General features: G+C 34.1%; 1 protein-coding gene across 4 annotated transcripts in view; it reads right to left on the bottom strand.

Annotated features, from left to right (window-relative positions):
- Positions 1-24,374, bottom strand: part of LOC145681259 (uncharacterized) — a 395,864-nt gene that overhangs the window by 170,057 nt on the left and 201,433 nt on the right. For 2 of the 4 annotated variants that reach the window (XM_081752830.1, XM_081752828.1), the window contains exon 2: positions 13,523-14,141. The exons of 1 other annotated variant lie outside the window; for it this stretch is intronic. In XM_081752830.1, the coding sequence (XP_081608956.1) occupies positions 13,523-13,884 (362 nt within the window). In that variant the 5' untranslated portion in view covers positions 13,885-14,141. Of the gene's footprint in view, positions 1-13,521; positions 14,142-24,374 lie in introns of those variants that run through there. One more of the 4 variants, XM_081752834.1, reaches the window with a different exon arrangement.

Here is a 24,374-nt window from a genome sequence, read left to right on the forward strand (position 1 = left end):
AAAGACCAAGGAGACAGTTGCACTTGAGAATACTGATACTGCTGTTTATGAAGATGTTCCACCTGGCACGAGAATCTTTAATCCATTGTATAAGGAGGCAGATAAAGAGGGAGATGGAGAAGAAGCATTAAAAGGTAGTGTAAATTTTGAAAATATTTATGATGAAAGGTTAATACCTTATGTTAAACAATTACTTAATGATTACAAAGAAATAATAACCGATAAGTTAGGGCATGTTCGTGATTATTTATATGAAATTCAATTAACAGATCCTTCACCAAGCATTACTCAACCATATATGATTCCTAAATATAAAATGAAAGAACTTGATTTGTTTTTAGATAAATTAATAGAACAGGGTGTTATTGAAGAAATAAATAGTAGTCCATATATTTCCCCTTGCTTCCTTGTTACTAATCGAGATCAATCCAAGAGATTAGTGATCAATTATGGCCAAATTAATTCTAAATTGTTATTGACTGGATTTCCGAGTCCGAACTTAGAATCTATCATATCTAATATAGGTAAACACCATCTGTATACATTAATTGATGTCCGATCCGCATTTCATCAATTGGAGATTAAACCTGAGTGTAGGAATATAACAGCATTTGCTACACCAAATAGATTATTACAGTATTGTCGCCTACCGATGGGGATGGCAGTTTCACCATTCGTTTTGTCCAGTTTAATGCATAAGATCTTTCGTGATATAGAAGGGGATTATTTAGATATTTACTGTGATGACTTAATAATTCACTCGGATAGTGTTGAAAAACATAAAGAAATTTTAGAAAAAGTGTTAAAAAGGTTGAAAGATTGGGGGATTACTATTAGTCCACACAAAGCTCAGTTTATGAAATCAAAAGTGAAAATATTAGGATATGAATTCTCTAATGGTCAAATGAGAATAGATGATGAGAGAGTAAGAGCGATTAAAGAAATACCCAGACCGAAAAATAAACGTGCCTTAAACAGAATGTTGGGATTTCTTAATTATTATCTTAGATATGTAAAAGATTATTCAGAACTTTTGAGTCCATTATATGCTATGAAATCACCTACGGTTCCATTTATCTGGGGGAAGGAGGAAGACGATTTATTGGAGAAAATTAAGGAAGCTATTATTAACCATATTGTTCTTAAAGTGCCAGATATGAATGCGCCCTTCGTTATACATGTCGATGCTTCCACCAAAAATTATGGTGCTATATTAAGCCAGTACGATGGTGATGGAAAACTTAGACCTGTTTACTTTTTGAGTAAACGTGTTCCTCCATCAGATTGGTCGAAAAGCGTTTTTGATCTTGAACTTTCTAGTTTAGTTCATGCGCTTGATAAATTTGACATGTATCTTCATAAGAAATTCACAATTTATTGTGATAATTCAGCCTTGACGTGGATACTTAAAAATCATAAACGTCAAAGAAAATACGGCTCTCTTATTGAAAAGGTGAGTCGATATCAATTTGATATTATTCACTTGCGGAGTGAGCGCAATATGGCAGATTTTCTAACTAGGATGCATAATTATATCGATTATACACCTCCTTCATCAGATATAGTGGAAATTGATAAGGTGGATGATAAAGAAGTACACTTGAATTTTGTTAATTTCTGGAATAATCCTTTCTTTCATAAGCCATTAGGAGATCATCAACGAGAGGACCCTAATTTAAATACTATAATACAAGAATTAGAAAGGGGACAGGTAAAGGAACCTTATGTTCTTAAAAATGGTATCCTTCTGAAGAAAACTAAAGGTAAACAATATGGAGGTTTAAGAGCTGTTGTACCAGAGTCTCTTAAGTATAGTGTGATTAAATTTCATCATCAAGACCCTGTAGGTGGGGGTCATAGTGGGGTCCAAAGAACGATAGCAAAAGTGGCTATACGTTATACTTTTCCTAATTTATTCCAAGAAATTAGAGATTTTGTTCAGAGATGTACGACTTGTCAGCTATGTAGGGATAGGAATAGACTTCCTTATGGTACCTACTATACTCAGAAAGAGAAATATCCTAATAATTCTCTATTTTTAGATGTAATGGGGCCTTGGCCTATCAGTAATGGGTTTAGATATGTATTAGTCTTAACCGATGGTTTTTCTAGATTTGTCATTATCGAACCTCTTAGGAATTTGAGTTCAAAGTCTATATGTTTGAAATTAGATAAAATATTTTATTCTTACGGATTTCCAAATAAGGTGATTCATGACAATGCTGGATATCTGCAAAGCGATTATTTCAAACATTATCTATTTAGTTTAGGCATTAAAAACATTTGTACTACTCCTTATTCCATGTCAAGCAATTTAACAGAAAGACAAAATAAAAATATAAAATTAATTTTGAAAACCTATATTTATAAAAATCAAACTAAGTGGTCTAAGTATATTTATCAAGTCCAGTACACATTAAATAGTAGTGAAAATTCTGTAACTCGTAAAACTCCAAGTGAGGTATACTTAGGAAGAAAGATGTTTAATCCTTTAGATGTAAACTGGATTTTAGATCTAGGAATTCTTGAAAGTACTCCAGATAAAGCTGAGATGAGTAAAACTATTGTAGATAATATTGAATTGGCCTGGAAAAGGAAAGAGAAATTGTATTCTAGAAAACATAGAGATATAGATTTACCTATTGGAGAAAAAGTATTGGTTAAGAAAGTAACTAAATCTTCTTTGGAAAAACGTTATCAACCTAAATTAGATAGCCAATATCAGGGTCCGTTCGAAATTATGAGCTATCCAACAAAGAACACAGTGTGGTTACAACTAGTAGCTGATAAGAAAGTAAAGATTAAACGTCATGTCAGTTTCATAAAGAAATTTTATCCAGCAAGAGAAAATAATTATGAAAATAATAATGGAAATTAAGAAAATATGTACAGATTCTGTAATAATTGTAATCCACTTCACTATTAATATATGTTATGTGTTATATATATTTGTGTACTGTGCTCTGTTTGTACAATTCTGCAGGTTCGGAATTGGGTGTTTCTGGCCACGGCTGTGTTCGCTGTGTTTGCTGTGTTTGTCCGAGAGAACCTTCCCATAGAAGAATGGATTTAAATCAGGACCAACAGGTGGATAGGCAAGAACAATACCGTCATCAATCCTGTTATTTTTCTGCAGTTATGGTGCGTGCTTCGTCGATTGGACAATGAACTAAAAGGAGCTCCGAAACAACTAACGATTTGTTTGTGAAGAATTTCCATCGGTGAGTTCGTTCCATTATTCTTTACTGCATGCCGTGCATGGAAGATGAACTTACTTCGAAATGTTAAATAACTTTTTGTTTAATTAAATCACCCTGAGAGGGGGGAAATTTAATATGAGACATTTCAAAGAAGTTCAAAAAAAAAAAAAAAAAAAAAGAATTTGAAAACTCTCGATCAGCTGATTAGTTAAATAAACTTGTATATGGAAACATTGGCTCTGTAGGTCAATGTCATGGTTTTGATATTCGTTTGTTCGAAGTGACTGGGGCGCCATCTATCTTTTGTATTCTACCCGTACCTATTACGTTTCCTTTAGATTGAAACATGAGGTAAGCAGGGGTAGGAGCTTAGAAATTGTGTCCGTTAAATTGATAACTAGTTAAATGTGATTTCGGAATAGTGATTGGATAATAATGCTCCTACACAGAAAGTAGCCGGATTAATTAAGTGTAAATTTATGTAAGTGCCATTGATATGCAGCTCGTCAGGAAATTGTAAGTACAAAATTTTAATCTATTTTTTTCTTTCCATTTCGGCCCAACTGTTACAACTTTTTGGTGAGTGTATCTCTTTGGTCACTAATTTAATATATATATATTGTTATATTTGGGGATTAAATTTAATTTGTGTAGATATTTGATATATGAAACCTGTCAAAAGTACAACCAGTAAAATTAATTTAGAATATAAAGTAGTGGAATGCGAATGTATAAAAATTTCCGGACTACTATTCAAATTGGGAAAGGGTTCAAGTTAATATTGAGCAATGTTGTTTTGTGTTAGCGCAGTTGTATTGTTATTGTTGAATTTATTTAAATGTTGAAGAAATTATACAATAAATTGTTCGAGTTGAAGTATATTTATAATTTTCACGAAAAGGATTACTTGCCCAACCTACTCCGCATTAAGGGGAATCCTAAAATACCCTTTCATAGGTAGTGGATTACTTGGTAACAAGACTGCCGCTACAAAGCAAGGCCAAATATACAGAAAAGACAAATAAATTTAGAATCTTTCGATGAAGTAGTAGTTCGTAGAACAATTAACAATCTCTATGCTGAAGATATTGTCACCACATTAAATAAATTATTGTGCGAACTTAAGAAAAGCATTGACTTCAAAGGTTTTGAGTGGGCATTACAACAAATACTGCGCATGTTGGGATTTAGGTTTAAAAAAAATCTATTGGAAATAGAAAACTGCTTTTTAAAAGGAAAGATATTGTCGTTTGACGACATAAATATAGGATCTAATCTTATTTTTTCTTTCTTTGTCGTAACAATGCACATATATATGCTAGCATTATTCAAATACATTGTTATCTAAATTCTCTCTAGTTTGCTACCAGCATTATTTTAAACTGTAGTTACGACGTGGCGTGCGAAGCGTACCATCTAAGCACTATTTGTGAATAGCGTAAGTTGGTAGCCTTGCAACTGAGAGAGTTGACGTCACTGCCAAGATAGTTCTCGCCGACTGTAGGAGTTCTTTACAATTTACAGACAAATGCCTTAGACAGTTTTTTCTTCTCTTTAAGTTAACTTATTCACCGAACGTATCTGAGTAACTTGTCTCTATTTTCTACTCGGTTATATATGTTTTACAATCATTTCTGTTAATCTTGAACGACAGGAACACGAATACAAAAACAACTAACAGAATTAAAATTCCAAACTCACCCACCGGGAATCGAACCCGGGACCCCATACACCTAACGCACACGTGCTAGTCACTAGACCAGCGGGGAAAGCAAGTAAAATGCATTTTGTAGTATCTGAAGTTTACACCTATTTCATCCTGCTGTAATAATGTTTACCGTAGGTTCTCTTACGTATTCGTCTGTAAATATTATATAAATTATCAGAATTATTCATGATCTTCCATGGAAATTCACTGGTGCATGCGCAGTAGAAACAGAAGAATGCAGTTTGCTTATATTAGTCAGAATGCAAATTTCTAACAGGCTATCAGAATTCCTTATTGGAAAGTAGTGGTTCCCAACCTGGGGACGCGCAGCTTCCTCCTGAGTAAGCATGAAGTGGGAGTAAGGGGGCGAAAGCTACTGGCAGAAATGAATTGTGAAATAAATTATTATTATTATTATTATTATTATTATTATTATTATTTTTCATACCACTAAATAAATTTCTTCACTGCTTTCTCGTCGCAGCCCAAAACCCAAGCGATCTGAATGAGAGTTTGTTCCACTTTTACTCGACTATAAATTCTCCTCGCAGACTAACAGATAGTTCTCTACAGCCTTTAGAGCTAGGCATTTTGACAACTTGTAGAAATTTGCATTGTGATTCGTATTAGCAATGACAGTAAAGTGGATCTTTCTGTTTCTTCTGTGCATAATCAGCATCATTATATCAGAAGTATTCCGCCATTACCAGCGGTCACTTACCGTAGCTGAGAAGCTGCCATGCTCCACAATCTTCTGTTAACCTCTCCATCTTCACATACGATTTTTCTGTTTTGATATCGCCAATAGCCTAATTATGTTTCTATATAGTCTAATTCGTCCCCTCCATCTCCAGCACATCCCTCATGATACAGTTCCTTCCTAACCAATATTCCAACCAGTTTCTCTTCCTCTTCTTAATAATATTTTTCTCCTTCCATTTCCAACCATCTCATTCGTTTTCCTCACGACCCAGCTATTTCTCTCCATTCTTCTCCACGCACATATTTCGAAAGCCTCCAATTGTTTCTCATCATTTCTGCGTAATGTCAATGTTTCTGTCCTATAAATACAGTAAAATACAGTACACTAAGCATTTTATGAGTCTTTTCTTTTCAACTCTAAGGCCCCACAAAATAGTATTTTCTTCATCCTAAAGGCTTATTTCACTATTTCTATCCTTGCTTTTATTTCACGTTCGCATGTCATATCACTAATAATACTATTCAGACATCAAAAACTAGTCACCTTTTTTTCCCCGCTCCTACTTCTATATTTGACACCGATCGCTTCGTTTCTATCACTATGGATTTTGTCTTTCTAACATTTATTTTCATTCCATATTCTTAAGAAGCCTTTCTCAAGTTTTCTACATCTTATTAATTTTCTTTGTAGATTCTGCTACAACTATCATATCAACCCCAAACCGTATACACCTCATCTCATTATCTCCTACCGAAATTCCATCTTCATTATGAAAACTCATTTTTTGCTATCTCTTCTACATAGCTATTAAATAATGTCGGCGAAATATATAATATCTGTTGAACTCACCTTTCAATTACAGTGCCTGTCTACTGTGCATGCGCCAGTGAATTTCCATGGAAGACCATGAATAATTCTGATAATTTATATAATATTTACGGACGAATACGAACCTATATGAATAACATATATCATTCCTCAAAGTAACGAATACGGTAAACATTATTACAGCAGGATGAAATAGGTGTAAACTTCAGATACTACAAAATGCATTTCACTAGCTTTCCTCGCTGGTCTAGTGGCTAGCACGTGTGCGTTAGGTGTATGGGTTCCCGGGTTCGATTCCCGGTGGGGGAGTTTGGAATTTTAATTCTCTTAGATGTTTTTGTTTTCGTGTTCCTGTCGTTCAAGATTAACTAGATAATTATAAAACGTATATAACCGACCACAAAATCGAGACAAGTTACTCAGATACATTCGGTGAATCAGTTAACTTAAAGAAAAGAAAGAAAGTGCCTAAGGCATTTGTAAATTGAAAGGAACTCTTAAAGGTTAGTTCCAGTCCCACCAAGGTAACATTTTTCTTTTATCTGTTCTCGAAGTTTCTCTCTGTATTTCTAGCGGTTTCGATTAAATAGAACTTCGAATAGAGACCACGTTGAATTCATTTATTGACTAAGGCTGAAATTCTGATAAAGGTATGGTTATGATTTTATTATTATTATTATTATTATTATTATTATTATTATTATTAATAATAATATTTAAAGTACGAAGTTTCAAATGAGGCAATGAAGTATTTACGTAAACAAAATGATAACTTATTTGATAATATTCACTAGTCCACTATACATTTGCGAGGTTTTGCTTTGGGAAATGTAATGTATACAACATTGAATAGTAAAAGTATTACAATAAAAATATATTATTAAAAATATTGATTAAGTAATTGGAGTTAAACATACTTTCCAGTAAGAATTATATATAGAGAGGATTTACTTTAAAGTGCGATGCAAACGAATATTCGAGTTTTAATCTGATTAGAAATCGATAACTTACACAAGAATATTTACTTCATTAGTTCTATAAATCGTTATGTTTATCGTATTATAATTCACTTTAAAATTAAGATTTTTCCATTTCAAAACGTAGAACGAGAAATAAATGTAATATTCTATTTGTTAAGGAAACCTTTCAGTGATGATTTCAGGGCATGACTTGTGGGAGAATTTGAGACTCTCTCGAAATAAATTTCTCCCTTCGTGGCCATAAGTTATTTTCGATCATGCTCAAAGTGGACTAATAATGTTTTATCAGTTTTCTCTCATTCATATATTGACCATTACCGGGGGAGAATCTTCTGAAATCGTCAATGCTTATAGTTAGTTTTTCATTACAAATCAAAGGATAATAATGAAATATTGAACATAATATTTTGTTCTCAGCTGTGGATTTTAGATTTGCAATTCATATAATGTTCCCTTCTAATGGAATTTGAGAGAAAAGTAGTTGCCAAAGATTTATTTAAAGAAATGTTCTCAGTTCTCTCATGAAAATAGGAACACACTTTAAAAAAAAAGAAAAAAAGCGAATACACACTTCACGGTTTGAACACATCAACTTGTAATTGAAAGAAGAATGACCCAAACCGCTCGACCCGTTCCTATGTCTTCAGTGCATCTCTTTTGACTTTTGGGTAAAGTAGTTTCCTGCTTCACACTTCTTTTTGTTTATGTCGATACGACTATAAGTTTGTGGTGAATATTTGGCAGTTACAGGTCTTGCAATACATAAAAGTCTTTTTCGTATAAATTATGTTCAATTTTACGTCCTAATAACTTATATACAACAGGTTGAATCTGTAAAGTGATTGGGGTTAGAGTGAGCGTAAATGTTTTCATAGTTAGGAACCTGGATATGCAAATCCGCTTAACGTGGGGATTTAATTTTGTGAAATTTGGTACTCAAAAGCTATGGATTTAACATTAATATAGTTCATTTTCGATTATTTTTACATGTTCCTGTGTCTCCCATAATAGAATTATAGGTGATACGGGTTTCGATTCTCGTCAGGAGTCGTGTGGTTCGGGTTTCACGTTAAGTCGTAGATGCACGTCTTGTATAGAGTAGTAGCTAAAAGACACGCTGAACTCTATATCACCTCAGAGATATTCTACGTTTGCATAATTTCTAAACCAGTTTTCTTTCTTTGAATCTCCTCCTTCCTCTTAGGACACGCATAGGTTCAAACCGAAACATTCTTCACGGTTGGAGGACGCAAGGCTACGGTACCATGCGCGTACAACCCTTATGGGACTACGGTCGTGAGTTGCGCAGTTTGAGTAGCATGCACGAATAAACCACGCTTACATTGATTGTATATAATTAATAAAATCTCATATTAGGACTTACTCTGCACGTCAAACTTTTAACATATGCGACTTTTTAAATTCTGTTCTTCTCCTTTATATTATCATTATTATTATTATTATTATTATTATTATTATTATTATTATTATTATTATTGCCATAGCTATATGAAGCAATTATCTCGGCAAACTTGGTTAATACACACCATTCAGCAACCGGTAGTTGTAGAAATCAGGCTTTTCCTGCAGAAGTTGTTAGCTCAATCGGTATAGTGCTGAGCTATGGATTCAAGGGTTGCGAGTTCGAAACTAGTCTAAGTCAAAAGATTTTTTTCCTGATATAATTCTTGAAATGGAAATGTTTCTCTCCTCACCTTTATCTCGTAATTCTGAATAGAGATGTTTGGATGTGAAAGAAAAAGTATACTAGAAAAGAAAGGTAAATTACATGATACCTTTCGCAATTTTTAAGTATATTTTCACCTATCTAGGACGTTTTTAAAAAGTTCAGACTTCTAGACCTGCTTTTCGCTCTCTTATGTTTCCTTTAACTAATTTCTACAGTTACTTAGTGAATCACATATACATATATTACAGATGTCGTATCTCTTTCTCTTCTCTCTACATCATGTCTGGAGATGAATGTTTTGAAAATAGGTTACAAACGCGATTTTAAAAATAATACGATCTGCGATATCAGTGATACATATTGTGGTGTTTAACTTAACTTATAAAACAATAAATAGAAAAACTGAAAATACGAATCTTTTCGTGCACTGATGCTTCAATAACAGTGCGCTGATGCTTCAAATCTGTGTCTTTTCTCCCTTCACCTATGTTAATTCCCTAGTCAAAATAAAAACTCTTCAAAATTAATCACAATTTTATATGCAACCTTCCCTTCCTTGCAGTACTGCGCGATCACATACCCGTCACAGCGATGTAAAGGCACTTTTGGCGACGAGGATACAATGAAGGAATGGGAGGAGTTGACGTTGTGGATCGTCTTCTTGCATCTTACAGACCCAAACTCAGATCCAAGAAATGGTGATGGAATCTTTTCAATAATGCGCTCAATTTGGCAGTTGATTCTTCTTGGAAATTGCTTTGCGAATTTAACACGAACAATGAACACACACATCTAGTTTTTGAGGGAAGTTGCCATGTGTCTTCTTCGCATTGGAAACATGACATCAGTTAGGCCAGGTCCAAGATCGTATATCCCTATCGAAGCTCGAAACTCTCACACGCATTACATTGTAGATGAATCAGAAGAACGATGAGTAGTGTGCAAATCTAATACAAGAAAAATGTGTTTTCTGTGTCAAGAAAGGTTTCATCAGAAGTGTTCTCCAGAGTACCATGGGTTGTAAGCATCTTCTCAAAGACCTGAAAAAAAGACTGTTAGCCTATGCTCATCAAAATTCATGACTATAAATATACCACATTGACTTGATACCTATTCTCCGTTACAGGCGTTGCTATCGGCTGAAGAATTCCACTCTCTTTCGCTAAGGCTCTCTCGCTTAGCAGCTGCAGAAGCCTTATTGGCTCAACGCATGGGTGTCGGGGTGTGAGCTTTTGTTCTCACTTTTGCCACGGCTCAAGACATTTTGGCAGCACAATAGTATCGAATTTGAAAAACTTTTTTTTGCTATTATAAGTTTTCAATTTCCTAAAAGGTACTAGTTATTAGGTTTATAAAAACACTAATAAATACAGGTACATATACTAAGAGTAAGTGAATTATAAAAATAGTAATTATATATCTAAAATAAAAGCTCGTAGATATTCAAGTGTACTCATACGTAAAAACGTCGAGCCCTCCAATATATATTTACCCTCATATCTACCACAAATGTACCAAGAGAAGAAATGTTAGATATATTTGAATTTGCTCTGTGTATAAACAAGGTCTTATTTTACTTCTAAGTATTAATATATGTAATGTGTAGGGAAGATATGCATATATATATATATATATATATATATATATATATATATATATATATATATATATATGCGTGACTTTGTGTAATGAAGTCATAGAAACGTGGACTATATGAAATTCATTATTGTAATTAATTAATTAAATAATAAGAGAAAGTGATGTGAAAGTAAAACTACGACGTTAATTCTGCAAACGCGAGGTACCAAGGTACTGAGACTTAAGGGATCAACATAATTGCTAAATTAACGTTAGTAATGTACTATATTGGAACACAAATATGTAAGCAATGACAACATATTGGAATGTTTCATATAACATCTTTACTAGCGTACAAATACACAATTCAGCATGAAAAATAATACACTTTATGCCATATAGAGTGTTTTGAGTTGAGCTGATTTTAGTTTAGCGTCCCTTGCAGCAGCGAGGCTATATGAGACGTGGACCTACTGATTAACGTGGAATCCGAACCACATGAGCTCCCGCCGGGAATCGAACCTGGGTCTCCCACGCCAAACGCGCGTACGCTAACCGCTTAGCCACGGAGGAGCTCATAGAGAGTTTTGTCCTATCCTTGTTCACATGTATATTGACCTTTCGTAACGCGTCTGTTCCCTACGCAACACTTCGCTTTTTCTCCGGCCAACATGCTGCGGTCCTGCTCTGACTTACATAGCCTTACTTCTTTCTAGTGGCAAGCCAGCACAATTTGATTCGTGTCTTTTACATAATAATTCTTATTGTATACGTACACTGGAGCGCTATGATGTGAGACTATATGGATGAGTGCAACTCCTTCCCCAAAAAATGATTTTGAAAATAAAAACAGCCGATTTTCAGCAAATGACGTAAAATATGCAATGAGCTTATATATAGCTTCTTCAATAAATATCCACCTTTTTTTTTTTAGTTAGACTTATGTTTTATTAATGACTTTGGAAGACCTTCGGAAAAGTGGCGTATTCGAGATAACTTGGGGATAAAGTTACAAACATCTATAGGTTTGGTCCGGTATAAAAGAATCACGTTTGTATTTCGGAAATTTTCAGATCCCATTCACCCACGGAGTTTTTTTCTTAAACGAGCCTCTATATATGGAACACTAACGCAAAATACCCATATCAAAAATATCTACAAGAATTAGTTTCAAATGTGTATTCAATTTTAGGTAATGATTCTTTCATTAAGATGGGTGCACTAGTGATGGGCAGTGGGAATATTCCCGGTGGAAAGGAATTTAAAAAATTGGAATATTCCCGGTTTTTTCCCTGGCCTATAAATTCCCGGGAAGGACTTTATTTCCATTTCTTTACTTTATGTTCCAAATTATAAGAACCATATGACTAAATACTTATTTTAATATATTATGATTTACTTCTAGGTTTTAAAGAATTTGGAGGTTAAAAAATTTAAAATTATTTGACGGTACTTTATATAACTAATAATACGATTTTTTAAGTTCCATTTCCATTTGCACTAAAAAGTAAGGTCATTTTTTAGAATTGGGGACCCAAAACTAGCAAAAAGCAGAATGATTTATGGAAGAAATGAGTTGATAGTGGTGTTTAAGTAGTCAAGAAAGTTTCCAACACATTTTTTTTTAGGGCAGTAGGGAATATATACAAAACGGAAAGGCAAGTGGAAGTGATTTATGTGGGAAAAGAGAGTGAATTTTGGTAACGAAGTTAGAAAACAACGTGCCATGCGGGGCTCTAACCCGCCTTCATTCGTTAACACTCGCTCTGCAATGCTGTCTGAATTTAATGTTGGTAACGTAATTTAACGCATGATAACATAAAACAAACGCATCGGAAAGAATATCGGAAAAAAGTAGGTGCATAAGCTGACCCCCAATTCTAAAGAACAGCCAAAATTAGCAAAGTACTAATTTACAAATGATGAAAAGGAACCATTTTGTAAAGTAATTTAGAATTATGTAGAAATAGAGATGAAGTAATATTAATAAACCCTGAACCACCATTAGTAATAGACGTCGGGCTGTCTCCTCTCTCTGACTCAAATTTCTGAAGAATTACTAGGAATTCTTTCACATGTGTATTAACGTATGGAATTTCGAGAAATTGGTAGAATGAAAGATCGTGTATGGCAATGCTGCTTCCTAAAATATAAAGATAAGTATCTTGCAAATTTTGTGAACATAAATATGTATGCGCAAATGTTGATAAATTGGTGAGACATGTATCTTCTAGCATTTACCCAATCTAATTGGTTTATAACATTTATAAATTTAATGTGTTTATAATATCAGTAATAGTCAAGTTGAGCAAATCCACTTACATATAAATTTACACTGTTATATAGTTTTTCACACATATTTAATTGATAGAACATACTGTAAATAAATATATATTTATGCGTACTTTCTAGATATAATAAAGTGTTAATAAAGTAACATAGTACCGCTCAGAATATACATTTTAAAAAATCCTCTGTGGACAACAGTAATAATATGCTGTGATATAAAAAAAAATAATTCAACTTTGAAATCATAATATAGTAATAGAATGCAATTTTCTTTCTGATTGTACATAAATTCCCGGATAATTTCCCATTTTGGGAATCTTCCCGGGAATTTACCCATCACTAGGGTGAACCGAATTGTGCTTCTGGGTACAACTAGTCTATGTGTGCCGCGCCACTTCCAAACTGTTGATTATTAATTTACGTTAGACGTAAATCTACCTCCCGTAACTATTTCTCGAAAAGTATTCCTTACAACTATAAAATTTCTTACTCATGTAGCTGTATAATCAATCTGAACCAGTTAATGTATATAAAATTTAACATTACCTTTCTGTCCCAACTGAATTTGAACTACTTGTAGTTAATTGCTTGTAGTCATCACAGTAAGAAGCGCAAGTCTCTTCAACCTCTACTTTTCTTAGTGTTTCTATATTATTTTCAAAGGCAGGGTCTTTTACTGCAAATTCAGATTTCATCATACCAATGTTTAATTTGACATCCGAAGAATACGTAGCTACATCTTTCTCTGTTGTTTGCTCTCCTTCGGTTAAAGATAATATTAATTCTTTGCTGTCAGTTATCATTTCGTATGTCCATCCTTTCCCTTCGAGTGGATCTTCCTGAGGAAAACCATAATCAATTTCTTCTTTGTACAAAAATTCCAACTTAACAGATGCTTCACCATCCATTATAGCTACAAATTTAATACAAACTTGCAACTATGCTTGATACTTACATCTTATTTTATGGTGCATGTGTTAATGAAATGGCTTACAAAAACGTTCATAGAAGCAATTTTATACTTGCAATCAAACATGCAATCACATCTTTAAAAATTAGAGAATAATTACTCCAGTGTCGCCAGGTCCCCAACTCGAGAAGTCACTACTGGGCCGCCAAAATTCCGCCACGTTCCGCTACCCTTACTGAATTCCGCTATTTTTCACTGCATTATAAAATTAAACATAAATGGTAAAAAAAAAAGAGAGAGAAAAAAGAACGCTGTTAACAAAAGTGCAAAATATTTCACAAATTAATAATAGGACTAAATTCTAAACGAAAAGCCCTGATTTAGTACTTCATTAAATTTCATGAATTAAAAAAAAGAACTTCAGTCTTATTTCAGTTAATATTATTAAAGTAAAAGTCACGGTCAATAATTATCGTTCTTTTATTATAACTTTGTTTATTAACATATTAAGGAGACGCGATAGCTCAGTGGTGGATCGTTCAGCTCGGTACCTGGTTCGATCACAGCTCGTGCCGTGTGGACCTTCTGGTGGACAAACACCGTGCTTGTGGGTATTCTGGGTCTCTCCCGTTTTCTTCCACCTTCTTCATTCCATCATTTCTCATAATCACCGTCTCCTTTAGCCTAACTGGCATAATCGTGGGACGTAAAACTCAAAGATTTCATTTCATTTTATACTAACATATTAACATTATGTAACATCAGTTGTAATTGTAAACATCTTTTTCTTCTAAAAATAGAAGAAATGAAAGAAAAGGGACACATATGTTTTATTCTTATTGCGTACAATAACTTCTAAATTATAATGTAAGAATAATTACAATAATGTCACTTGACATAAATTAAACAAAGATGAGCGTGCAAATAATGTCGATACATGTATCAAATATAAAATTTATAAAATGTTTCATTACAATTATTTTCAAAAAAGAAGTTTTTTTTTCGTTTAATCCTACTTTGTTTTTAATTTCTCTCCCCAGGAAACTACTATAAAATACTATTTAACATCATAAAAAATTCTATACTTTTGTCTCAATAGTACTTATACCTTACAACAAGTGAACCCTCTTTCCCCAAAACAATACTCTCATTAAGGCTGGACCAGCATTAAATGCAGAAGATAGATTTGGCCTTATGCAGAGTCGTTTTGACGTGTGATTAGCGTCATACTAAAGGAATGATTATTGCAGGAAATATGTTAGACGATCTCTTTAGTATGGCACTAATCAAACGTCAGAACAACTCTGCATAAAGCCCAAATAGATTAAATTTTGTCACATGTTTTCTAACCTAATATAAATGTTTTGTAATAGCCTAATTTCTTAACTTCTTTCAAGCTATGGCGGAAAATTCGAAGTTTTAAGATAGGTTGTCAAAAGTAGCTACATTTTCCATATATTTCGTCCGTCGCCAATTTGTCGCCAGGGTAACCAAAAGTCCCTACGTTTAGCGGAATTCCGCTACGCTTGACAACACTGAATTACTATTTTAAAGCAACACTTTTGAAGAGTAACAAATAAAACACAATTCTGACCAGAGCAGAATGAAATATATTAAAAACTATACATACAATGTGTTGCAGTTTCAAGGACCTAACGTCCTTTTCATCAGACACAAACACTGAGAAAAGACAGGTGACAGCAGATCTTATATACACGAGAAAGTGAAAGGCCACTCCCTTTTCTTCTCTCTCGTTGGTTGGAGGGAACCAATGAGGATAAAGGCAATTTAGCGCCAACAGAAAAACATAATGAGACATATATGTAGGGTAACTTTGGCAAATAACGCCACCAATTCAACATATTGTTCTGGTGTACAAGTGCTCTTATATCTAGAATTGCGCACATTACATGGAAGATGGAGTGAACCCTCCGCTATAATGAAATGAGAAAACAAAGATCCTACACATACAATGTCGACCACAATGCACTGAGAATCGGAGTGAGTATGAGATGGCGTTATTACGAGACGTTTCGGCAAATAACGCCACTTGCTTTACAACAACAGAAAGGTGTTGGAATCGTAATGAAATACATTTTGAACACAACTAAATAATGTTCTTGGCAATGTGCTACCTGCTTTGCTGGTACACAAAACTCATAGTCATCGTACATGTTAACCGGTAACTCTTGTGATGATTACGAACATCTTAACATAACAGCTATAGTCATATGGAGCACTACTCGTCGGAGGCAGACAACAATGCACAACCAGCGTCACAAAATGTTCAGAAGTCACATTTAACAATGCTGTCAGAATCACATAAGTCGTGAAACCATAATCTTGCATTCAATACATTGAATCCACATTTTAAGACCCCTGAGATCGTAGTAATATCCTCCAAAGTTTCTGCGGAGCATATTTCCATTCTTTGTCTTTCCAGAGGATGCTTGTTTCTTCGTGCCGGAAGAAGTGAAAGAGACAGCTCTTGCGAATAGTTCTAGTGTTACCAATAGTCCTCTGGCAGTAAGAGAAATCCCCCTGGGATGAGATTTGCTCCTAGTTATTTTAGCTGTAGGCAGAAGCTCGTGGATGGAGTAGGCACTCGGTGGTGTTGAAGGAGAGATGGAGGCTGGTCATGTGTTTGGAGGTGTTGGTGGAGGTTACTGTTCCTCTGAGATATCATTTGGAGAAAAATGATCGGGTATAGCATTTTTGTTAAAAGGATGCCCTGTAGCGCTGAAGCCCGAAATTGTGTTCTGAGGTATTGCTGAACGGAATCATGGCTGTGAAAACAGTTTTGGAAACTGTAGCTTCCCAAGTGTTATTCCGGGATGCGTTCGTCGATAACTGTCAACTGTTTCAGAGCAGTTACAGTTTTAACGAATTTGAAGAAGCCTTTGTCGAGTGCTTGAATTTCATGGATGCAATGTGCAGGCAAGCACAGCAGTTTAATATACATGGTTTCAGCAGCATTTAAAATGGTAATATCAAGATGATTGCGATGGCAGTCTACAATAATCAGCTTTCGGCCAGGGATCCGATGTCTGCTGAAATGTTCCAGAAATGTACGGAAGTCTCCCTTTGTAACACAGCCTTTAGGTGTCATTGCATAAATGTTATCTGGAGGAAGATCATCACTAAACTATTTTTGTAATACTTTCTCTTGTATAACACCATCGAAGGGATCTAATTTGAACCTGATACATTAGCGCACGCACTAACACTCACAGTTTCACCCTTTTTCGCCACTGTGGCATTAAATACTCGCTTGCTCCCTTTATGTGCCAATATTGTTAGGCTACTCTCGTATGTTAGTTAAGTCCTGCATTTAATCTGCATTGCAAATAAGTTCAGGATTGTCACAAAAGATTCATAGCATCAAGTGTATTTCCCAATATCGTATACAATTCGTTCACGTAGTTCTTTTGAAACGCATTAGATTACCATAGGTCAAATTCTCCGCCTTTCTGCACACGATATTCAAGTGTCTTGCCATGAAAGCATAAAATTAGACTTTTCCGACTCTACAACTACGACAAAGAAATGCAAACTTTTAACACTAGTATTAGTTTCGATTAGCGATTAGATGGAGTGCCGTTATTTCCCGACGCGATAGAGGCGTTATTTCCAGAAACAATAGACTTTGTTTTGGTCATTATTTCTATACCAAGAATAGTGGTCCTGCATATTTTATCTATATCATAATATTATGCAAGTACGTCCCTATCAACGCATACCTTTAGTAATAGTAAAATCTCACTTTTACCCAAACAATTCGCCTACATCGTTTCACATACTAAAAATTTGCGAGCTGTTTCCTCTGCTCGGCGGCTGTCACGTCAACATTTGTTCACCGGTTTCTCTTTACTGACGCCTGGCTTGCCTCTAGTCTTTGTGCTTACAAATACAATAGGCATCACTGTTTATCACACACTCACACACTCATAAGCGGTCACCTTACGAACCACGCGTTTGTGCTAGCATTGTGGAAAGCTTTAAATGGCGTTATTACCCGAAGCTACCCTATATATATATATATATATATATATATATATATATATATATATATATATATATATATATATATGTGTGTGTGTGTGTGTGTGTGTGTGAGTGTGTGTGTTTTCATCTTTGTTGTTCATGATCTTACTCTTTTACAGTGAAAATGTAAGAATTTACTTCCTCAAACAACTAGGGTACATTAATAGAATTGATTTCTAATATAAGTAGTTATTTAATCACGGCGTTTAAAACAAGTGTTTTCATACGACTTAATTGTTTTGGGGGGATTTTGTATTCACATTTAAATATTTCCAGATCACTTCCATAATGCTGGTCCATAGGCTCGACAATGTTGTAATTTAGGAAGTTTTCACTTTTTGGATGTAGAGTGGTGATTGATCTAATGATTTTGCTACGTGATCCAAAGCGTTTTTCCGTCTCAGTGATTGCTCTATCAATAGTAGGCAAAAAAAGTGCCTCTTAGTACATTATCTTTAGAAAATTCTGCTATTATCCTGTAGTCGATACTAAATTAATATTGTTAGTTTTCGGATTAGATTTGTAGGAGGGCCATCAGTTAGAATATCCTGTTCAAAATTCGTCACCGCTGATTTACTGTTCTGCATAATTCCTACAATGTAATTTTCTCAGAAATGCTGAATGCTTAATTTTATTAGAAATTCATATTTTAAAAAAGAACATATATTAATCTGCGAAAAAATTGGGTATTCACTGACTCGCTGAATTCACAGTATGGAATATCCGTGGACCAGTCCCACATAACTCCCCATATCTCTCTGATTACTAAACATTAGTAAACGGGATGAAACAATCTCGTCACGGGACTAACTACCACTTTTACATAAAATAGCATTACAGTAGTAGAAAAATAGGGCTTCTGCGCCACTGACCCTCTACCCACTTTCTCAATCCCGCCTGAAGCAAACAATGAATTTCCCAGTGCCGCCTGACACACTATGCCGGGGTACACAAGGGGATATGGGAAATCGAGCACCTTGAACCGTCGACCAACGGTGTTTTACGACCTCCATTTTAGGGGTGTATTTGTTCCCTTTTATAAACACTTTTTAGGGGGTGTACTCGTTCTCTTTTATGATCACTTTTTCAACCCCTATGAACATAGCAGAGCTAATAACCACTATTTAACATAGCACAGAACACATAACATAGCAGATAATACATAAGACTACGTCACATAATAAGGGGGTGTATTCGTTCTTTTTTTTGAGTACTTTTCCAACCCCTATTTTACATAACAGAAATTACTCGCTCCCTTTTACGAGCAACCCCTATTTTAACATAGCAGAGAATCCACCCATAATTGAACATAAAATAGCAGGGGTGTACTCGTTCTCTTTTATGAGCATATTTTCCAACCCCTATTCTAACATAAGAGTTGGCCTATTTTTCCACCCCTATTTAAACATAGTCCATTTTAGGGATGGACTCGTTGTCTTTTATGAGCATATTTTCCATCCCCTATTTTAACATAGCATCGTTTCCAACCCCTATTCAAACTTAGCAGAGAATACATATGACTACGAACACACAGCAAAGCAGAGACTACATAAGACTACGAAACATAGCAGGGGTGTATTCATTCCCTTTTATGAGCATTTTTTCAACCCCTATTTTAAGACAATGAATACCTATGTAACATAGCAAAGGGGTACGAACACACAACTATTTAACATAGCAGGGCTGTATTCGTTCAACCCCCTATTTTAACATAGCAGAAATTACATAACATTATGAACACATTCTCCACCCCACAGATTTCGTTCCCAACCCCTAATTTAACATAGCAGAAATGACAAAAGCATATCCCCAAACTACTGACCGTCGTGAACAAAGGTCAAACTCGTAAACGAAGCCATATTTAGTAATTGATCATCAAAGAGCACATGTCCCAAAAATGTTGACCATCGAGCTCAAAGGTCAAACTCGAAAACGGATCCACATATTGAGTTGGTGTTTCCACATTTAGTAATTGGTCATTAACTACTACAAGTTCCAGAAATAACGACAATCGAGGTCAAAGATCAAAATACTTAAAACCTAATAACTCGAAAACGGAGCCACATATCGAGGTGGTGTTTCAACATTTAGTAATTGGTCATCTACTACAAGCTCCAAAAATAATAACCATCGAGGTCAAAAGTCAAAAACTCGAAAACGGATTCACATATTGAGGTGGTGTTTCCACATTTAGTAATTGATCATCAACTACTACAAGTTCCAAAAATAATGACCATTGAGACCAAAGGTCAAAATACTTAAAACCTAATAACTCGGAAACGGAGCCACATATTGAGGTGGTGTTTCAACATCTAGTAATTGGTCGTCAACTACTATAAGTTTCAAAAATACTGACCATCGAGGTCAAAGGTCAAAATGCTTAAAACCTAATAACTCGAAAACGGAGCCACATATTGAGGTGGTGTTTCTACATTTAGTAATTGGTCATCAACTACTACAAGTTCCGAATGTAATATAGGAAATGGGGTGTACATAAGACTACCAACACACAACTATTTAACATAATAGGGCTGTATTCGTTCCACCCCTATTTAAACATAGCAGAACTAGTAAAAGACTATGGCTTATTTTCCAACCCCCATTTTAACATAACGAACATAGCAGAGCTAAACATAGCACAGAACATAAGACTACGGGGGTGTATTCATTCCCTTTTATGAGCATTTTTTCAAGCCCTATTTCAACTTTGTGTTTTTTTTCAGCATTTTATACCTTTCTGTGGTTTCAAATAAACAAAAGAATAAGTTTGAGTAGTCTATTTAGTTTTGGTGCTAGATTTTTTATTTTGTGTCACCAGAGAAATGGCCACTTTAAAGTAGCATTGCTAAATAAAATTTAATTGCCTCTCCCGTCACTAGGTAAGGCTCATAATTATATGGTTAATAGACGTGCGTTTAGCGAATTAAGTTTACATTTAGTATCGGTTGACAATATACTAACGGCGACACTGAAGTCCAAAGTTTTCCGGTCATTCACTGCATATTTTAACGTAAGATTTAACCAACCAGAGCTACCATTGGTTACAGAGAAGAGTAGCGTTTGTAGAACAAACTCCAAAGCAATTAGCTTTATTAAGGGATAAAGACGTACTAAAGAAAAAAAGAAGAAACATCATGCTCGGCCATTTTTGTGTCACAGCGCTGATAGAGGAAAAGGAAGAAGGGAAACCAGACGAAGAAGAGATCATATCAAAGTAAAAATCAGTTCATCAAGGAAGAGAAAAGTTTTCAAAGTTCCATGTTGCCCACCATCTATAAAAAGTGCTGAATTACTCAACTCTCAAAACTATTATTCTTTCGGTTGCTGCAGATATTTCAGCAACGTTACCTATGCGTTACCTAACATTTGTATTGTTAGTGTAGTGAGGATCCTAAGGTACAGTCTATTGAGCGCAAATTTGTTTGCATATAATATAGGGCACCTTACTAGTATGGAAGGCAAACGGCTATTATCATGACTTTTTTAGTGTAATTTCATTAGGAATGCTGAGCTAGTTAAAATGGACCTTGTTTGCTTTTCTTCTGATTGGTACAAAAATAAATAAGCCACCCAAATTTATTCCTTCGTTTATTTGAGTAGCACAAAATGATAGAGAAATATTAAGCTACTGGTAGTTAAAATGTACCTTCTACGCTTTATTTCTTGGTTGGTACAAAACTAAATGAGACACCCAAATTTATTCCTTCGTTTAATTGATTAGTAGGAAATGGTACTTGCTGCAAAACTGAATAGATCACACAAATTTATCCCTTCGTTTATTTGAGTATTAAAAAATATATAAAATTCTGAGTTAGTTAAAAATGGTCCTCCTTCGCTTTTTATCTGGTTAGTACAAACTTATTTCCTTGTTTATTTAAATAGCACTAAAACGAAAAATGGTGAGTTAGTTAAAATGGCATTTCTCGTTGGTACCAAATTGAATACGTCGCTCAAATTTATTCTTTCGTTTATTTGAGTAGCACAAAATATTGAGCTAGTTGAAATGGACCTTATTCGCTTTTTTAGATAGTAGGTACAAAACTAAATGTGCCACCCAAATTTATTCCTTCGTTTATTTAAGTAGTACAAAATGTACATAAAAACTTAGTCCTTTTTCGCTTTTTTTGCTTAGTACAAATTTATTCATTTGTTGATTTGTGTAGCACAAAAATACTCAGCTAGTTAAAACGGCCTTTCTTTGCTTTTCTTCTGATTGGTACAAAATTCAATGGATCACTCAAATTAACTCTTTCGTTTATTTGAGGAGTACAAAATGGTATAAAATACTCAGCTAGTTAAAATGGTCATTCATTTTTTCTGGTTGGTATAAATGTATTCCTTCCTTTAATTGCGTAATACAAAAGTTATAAAATTCTCAGTTAGTTAAAATGTAATTTCTCGTTGGTACAAAAGTAAATAAGCCACTCAAATTTATTGCTTCGTTTGTTTGAGTAGTACGAAAATATATAACACGCTAAGCTATTTAAAATGGTCTTTCTTCGCTTTTTCTGATTAGTACAAATTTATTCCTTTGTTCATTTGTGTAGCACTAAAATTATTAGTTAGTTAAATGGTATTTCTTTGTTTTTTTCTGTTTGGTACAAATTTATCCCTTTGTTTGTTCAAACGATACAAAAGATATAAGATTCTAAGCCAGTTAAAAATGGTTCTTCTTCACTTTTTTCTCGTTGATACAAAAGAAATAGGACACTCCGAAATATTTATTCACTTTTTAAATGGCACAAAAGGTATAAAATATTGAGCTTGTTAAAATAGACCTCCTTTGTTTTTTTCTTCTGATTGGTACAAAAATAAAATAGACAATTTATTCTTTCGCTTATTTGAATAGCACAAAAAAAGATATAAAGTGCTGAGTTAGTTAAAATGATCCTCTTCGCCTTTTCTGGCAAGTATAAATTTATTCCTTTGTTTGCTTGTTTAACACAAAATGTTAATTCTTTCCTTTTTTCTGCTTGGTACAAAACTAAATACTTCATCCAAATTTATTTCTTCGTTTATTTGAGTATTATAAAATGTTACAAAATTCTGAGTTAGTTAAAATGCTCCTTGCTGCTACAAAATTTAAATGCCCATTCAAAAGATATCCCTTCGTAAATAGTACAAAATGGTATAGAACTTCTGTGTCAGTTAAAATGGCCCCTTTTCGCTTTTTCTTGTTAGTACAAATTTATTCCTTTGTTTATTAAAATAGTATAAAATACTCAGCTAGTTAAAAAGAAACGTTCTTTTTTTTCTCGTGGGTATAAAACGTAGAACACCTAAATTTATTCTTTCGTTAATTGGAGTGGTACAATTTACATAAATTTTGGAGTCCTTTTTCGCTTTTTCTGGATAGTACAAGTATATTCCTTTCTTTATTAAAAATTTCAAAATGGTATAAAATGCTGAGTTAGTTAAACTGGCACTTCTCGGTATAAAATGGCATTTCTCATTGATACAAAATTGAATAGACCACTCAAATATATTCCTTCATTTATTTAAATAGTACAAGATATAAAATGGACCTTCTTCGCTTTTTTAGGTTAGCACATAAAGGTACATAAATTCTGAGCTAGTTAAAAGGGCATTTCTCCTTGGTGCAAAATGGAATAGATCACTTAAATTTATCCCTTCGTTTGTTTAAATAGTACAAGATGATATAAAATTCTCAGCTAGTTAAAATGGCATACCTTTCCATTTTTCTTGTTAGTAGAAAAATAAATACTCCATCCAAATTCATTTTTGCATTTATTTATATAGCTCCAAAAGGTACAGAAATTCTGCGCTAGTTAAAATTGTGTTTCTTTGATTTCTTTCTCGTTAATATAGTGTTGCTCTTCCCCCATTGTTGTTATTTTTGCAGCCTGTTTTCATATTAGGGCTTGAGGCAAAAACTAAAACTGTTGCAATCTCCACATTTTTTTTTTTGCAATTTAAGTTCTCGAGGAAATACTTTGTTGAAATATAATTCATAAGATTTTCACGGGATACGAGCAGTTTTAACAATTTATTTTCAACTTCTTATTGTCGTACATATTAATATGGGAAAAAATATAGAGCCCTAAGTGCAATGCATAGGCTACATTGATGTTTTTGGTTTTAAATACAAAAAGTAGGCACCTACTATGCGATGAGTCCGTAGTAGCATATTCATTTCTGGTGCATATTATTTTCCCAGGTTATAAACTGTTAAAAAGTTACCTATTATATCAAAAATGTCTTTATTTTCTCAAGATCAAAAATATTTTGCTTAAACCTTTGTAAAATATTCTTACATTCTTTTTTTTCTGGTTTCAAATATTTCAAGGCAATTTGAAGAGCAGTTTTGCTGCCATCTACTGACGATAAATTAACTATTGAAAAATAGCTTTCACAGCGTATTTGTATTCGTAGCTGCTAGCACTAATGTAATATCAGAGAGAATAGTATTTTCTGTTCACTCTG

The sequence above is a fragment of the Thermobia domestica genome, chromosome 3 (assembly GCF_964235325.1).
Source record: "Thermobia domestica chromosome 3, izTheDome1.hap1.1, whole genome shotgun sequence".
Lineage (NCBI taxonomy): Eukaryota > Metazoa > Arthropoda > Insecta > Zygentoma > Lepismatidae > Thermobia > Thermobia domestica.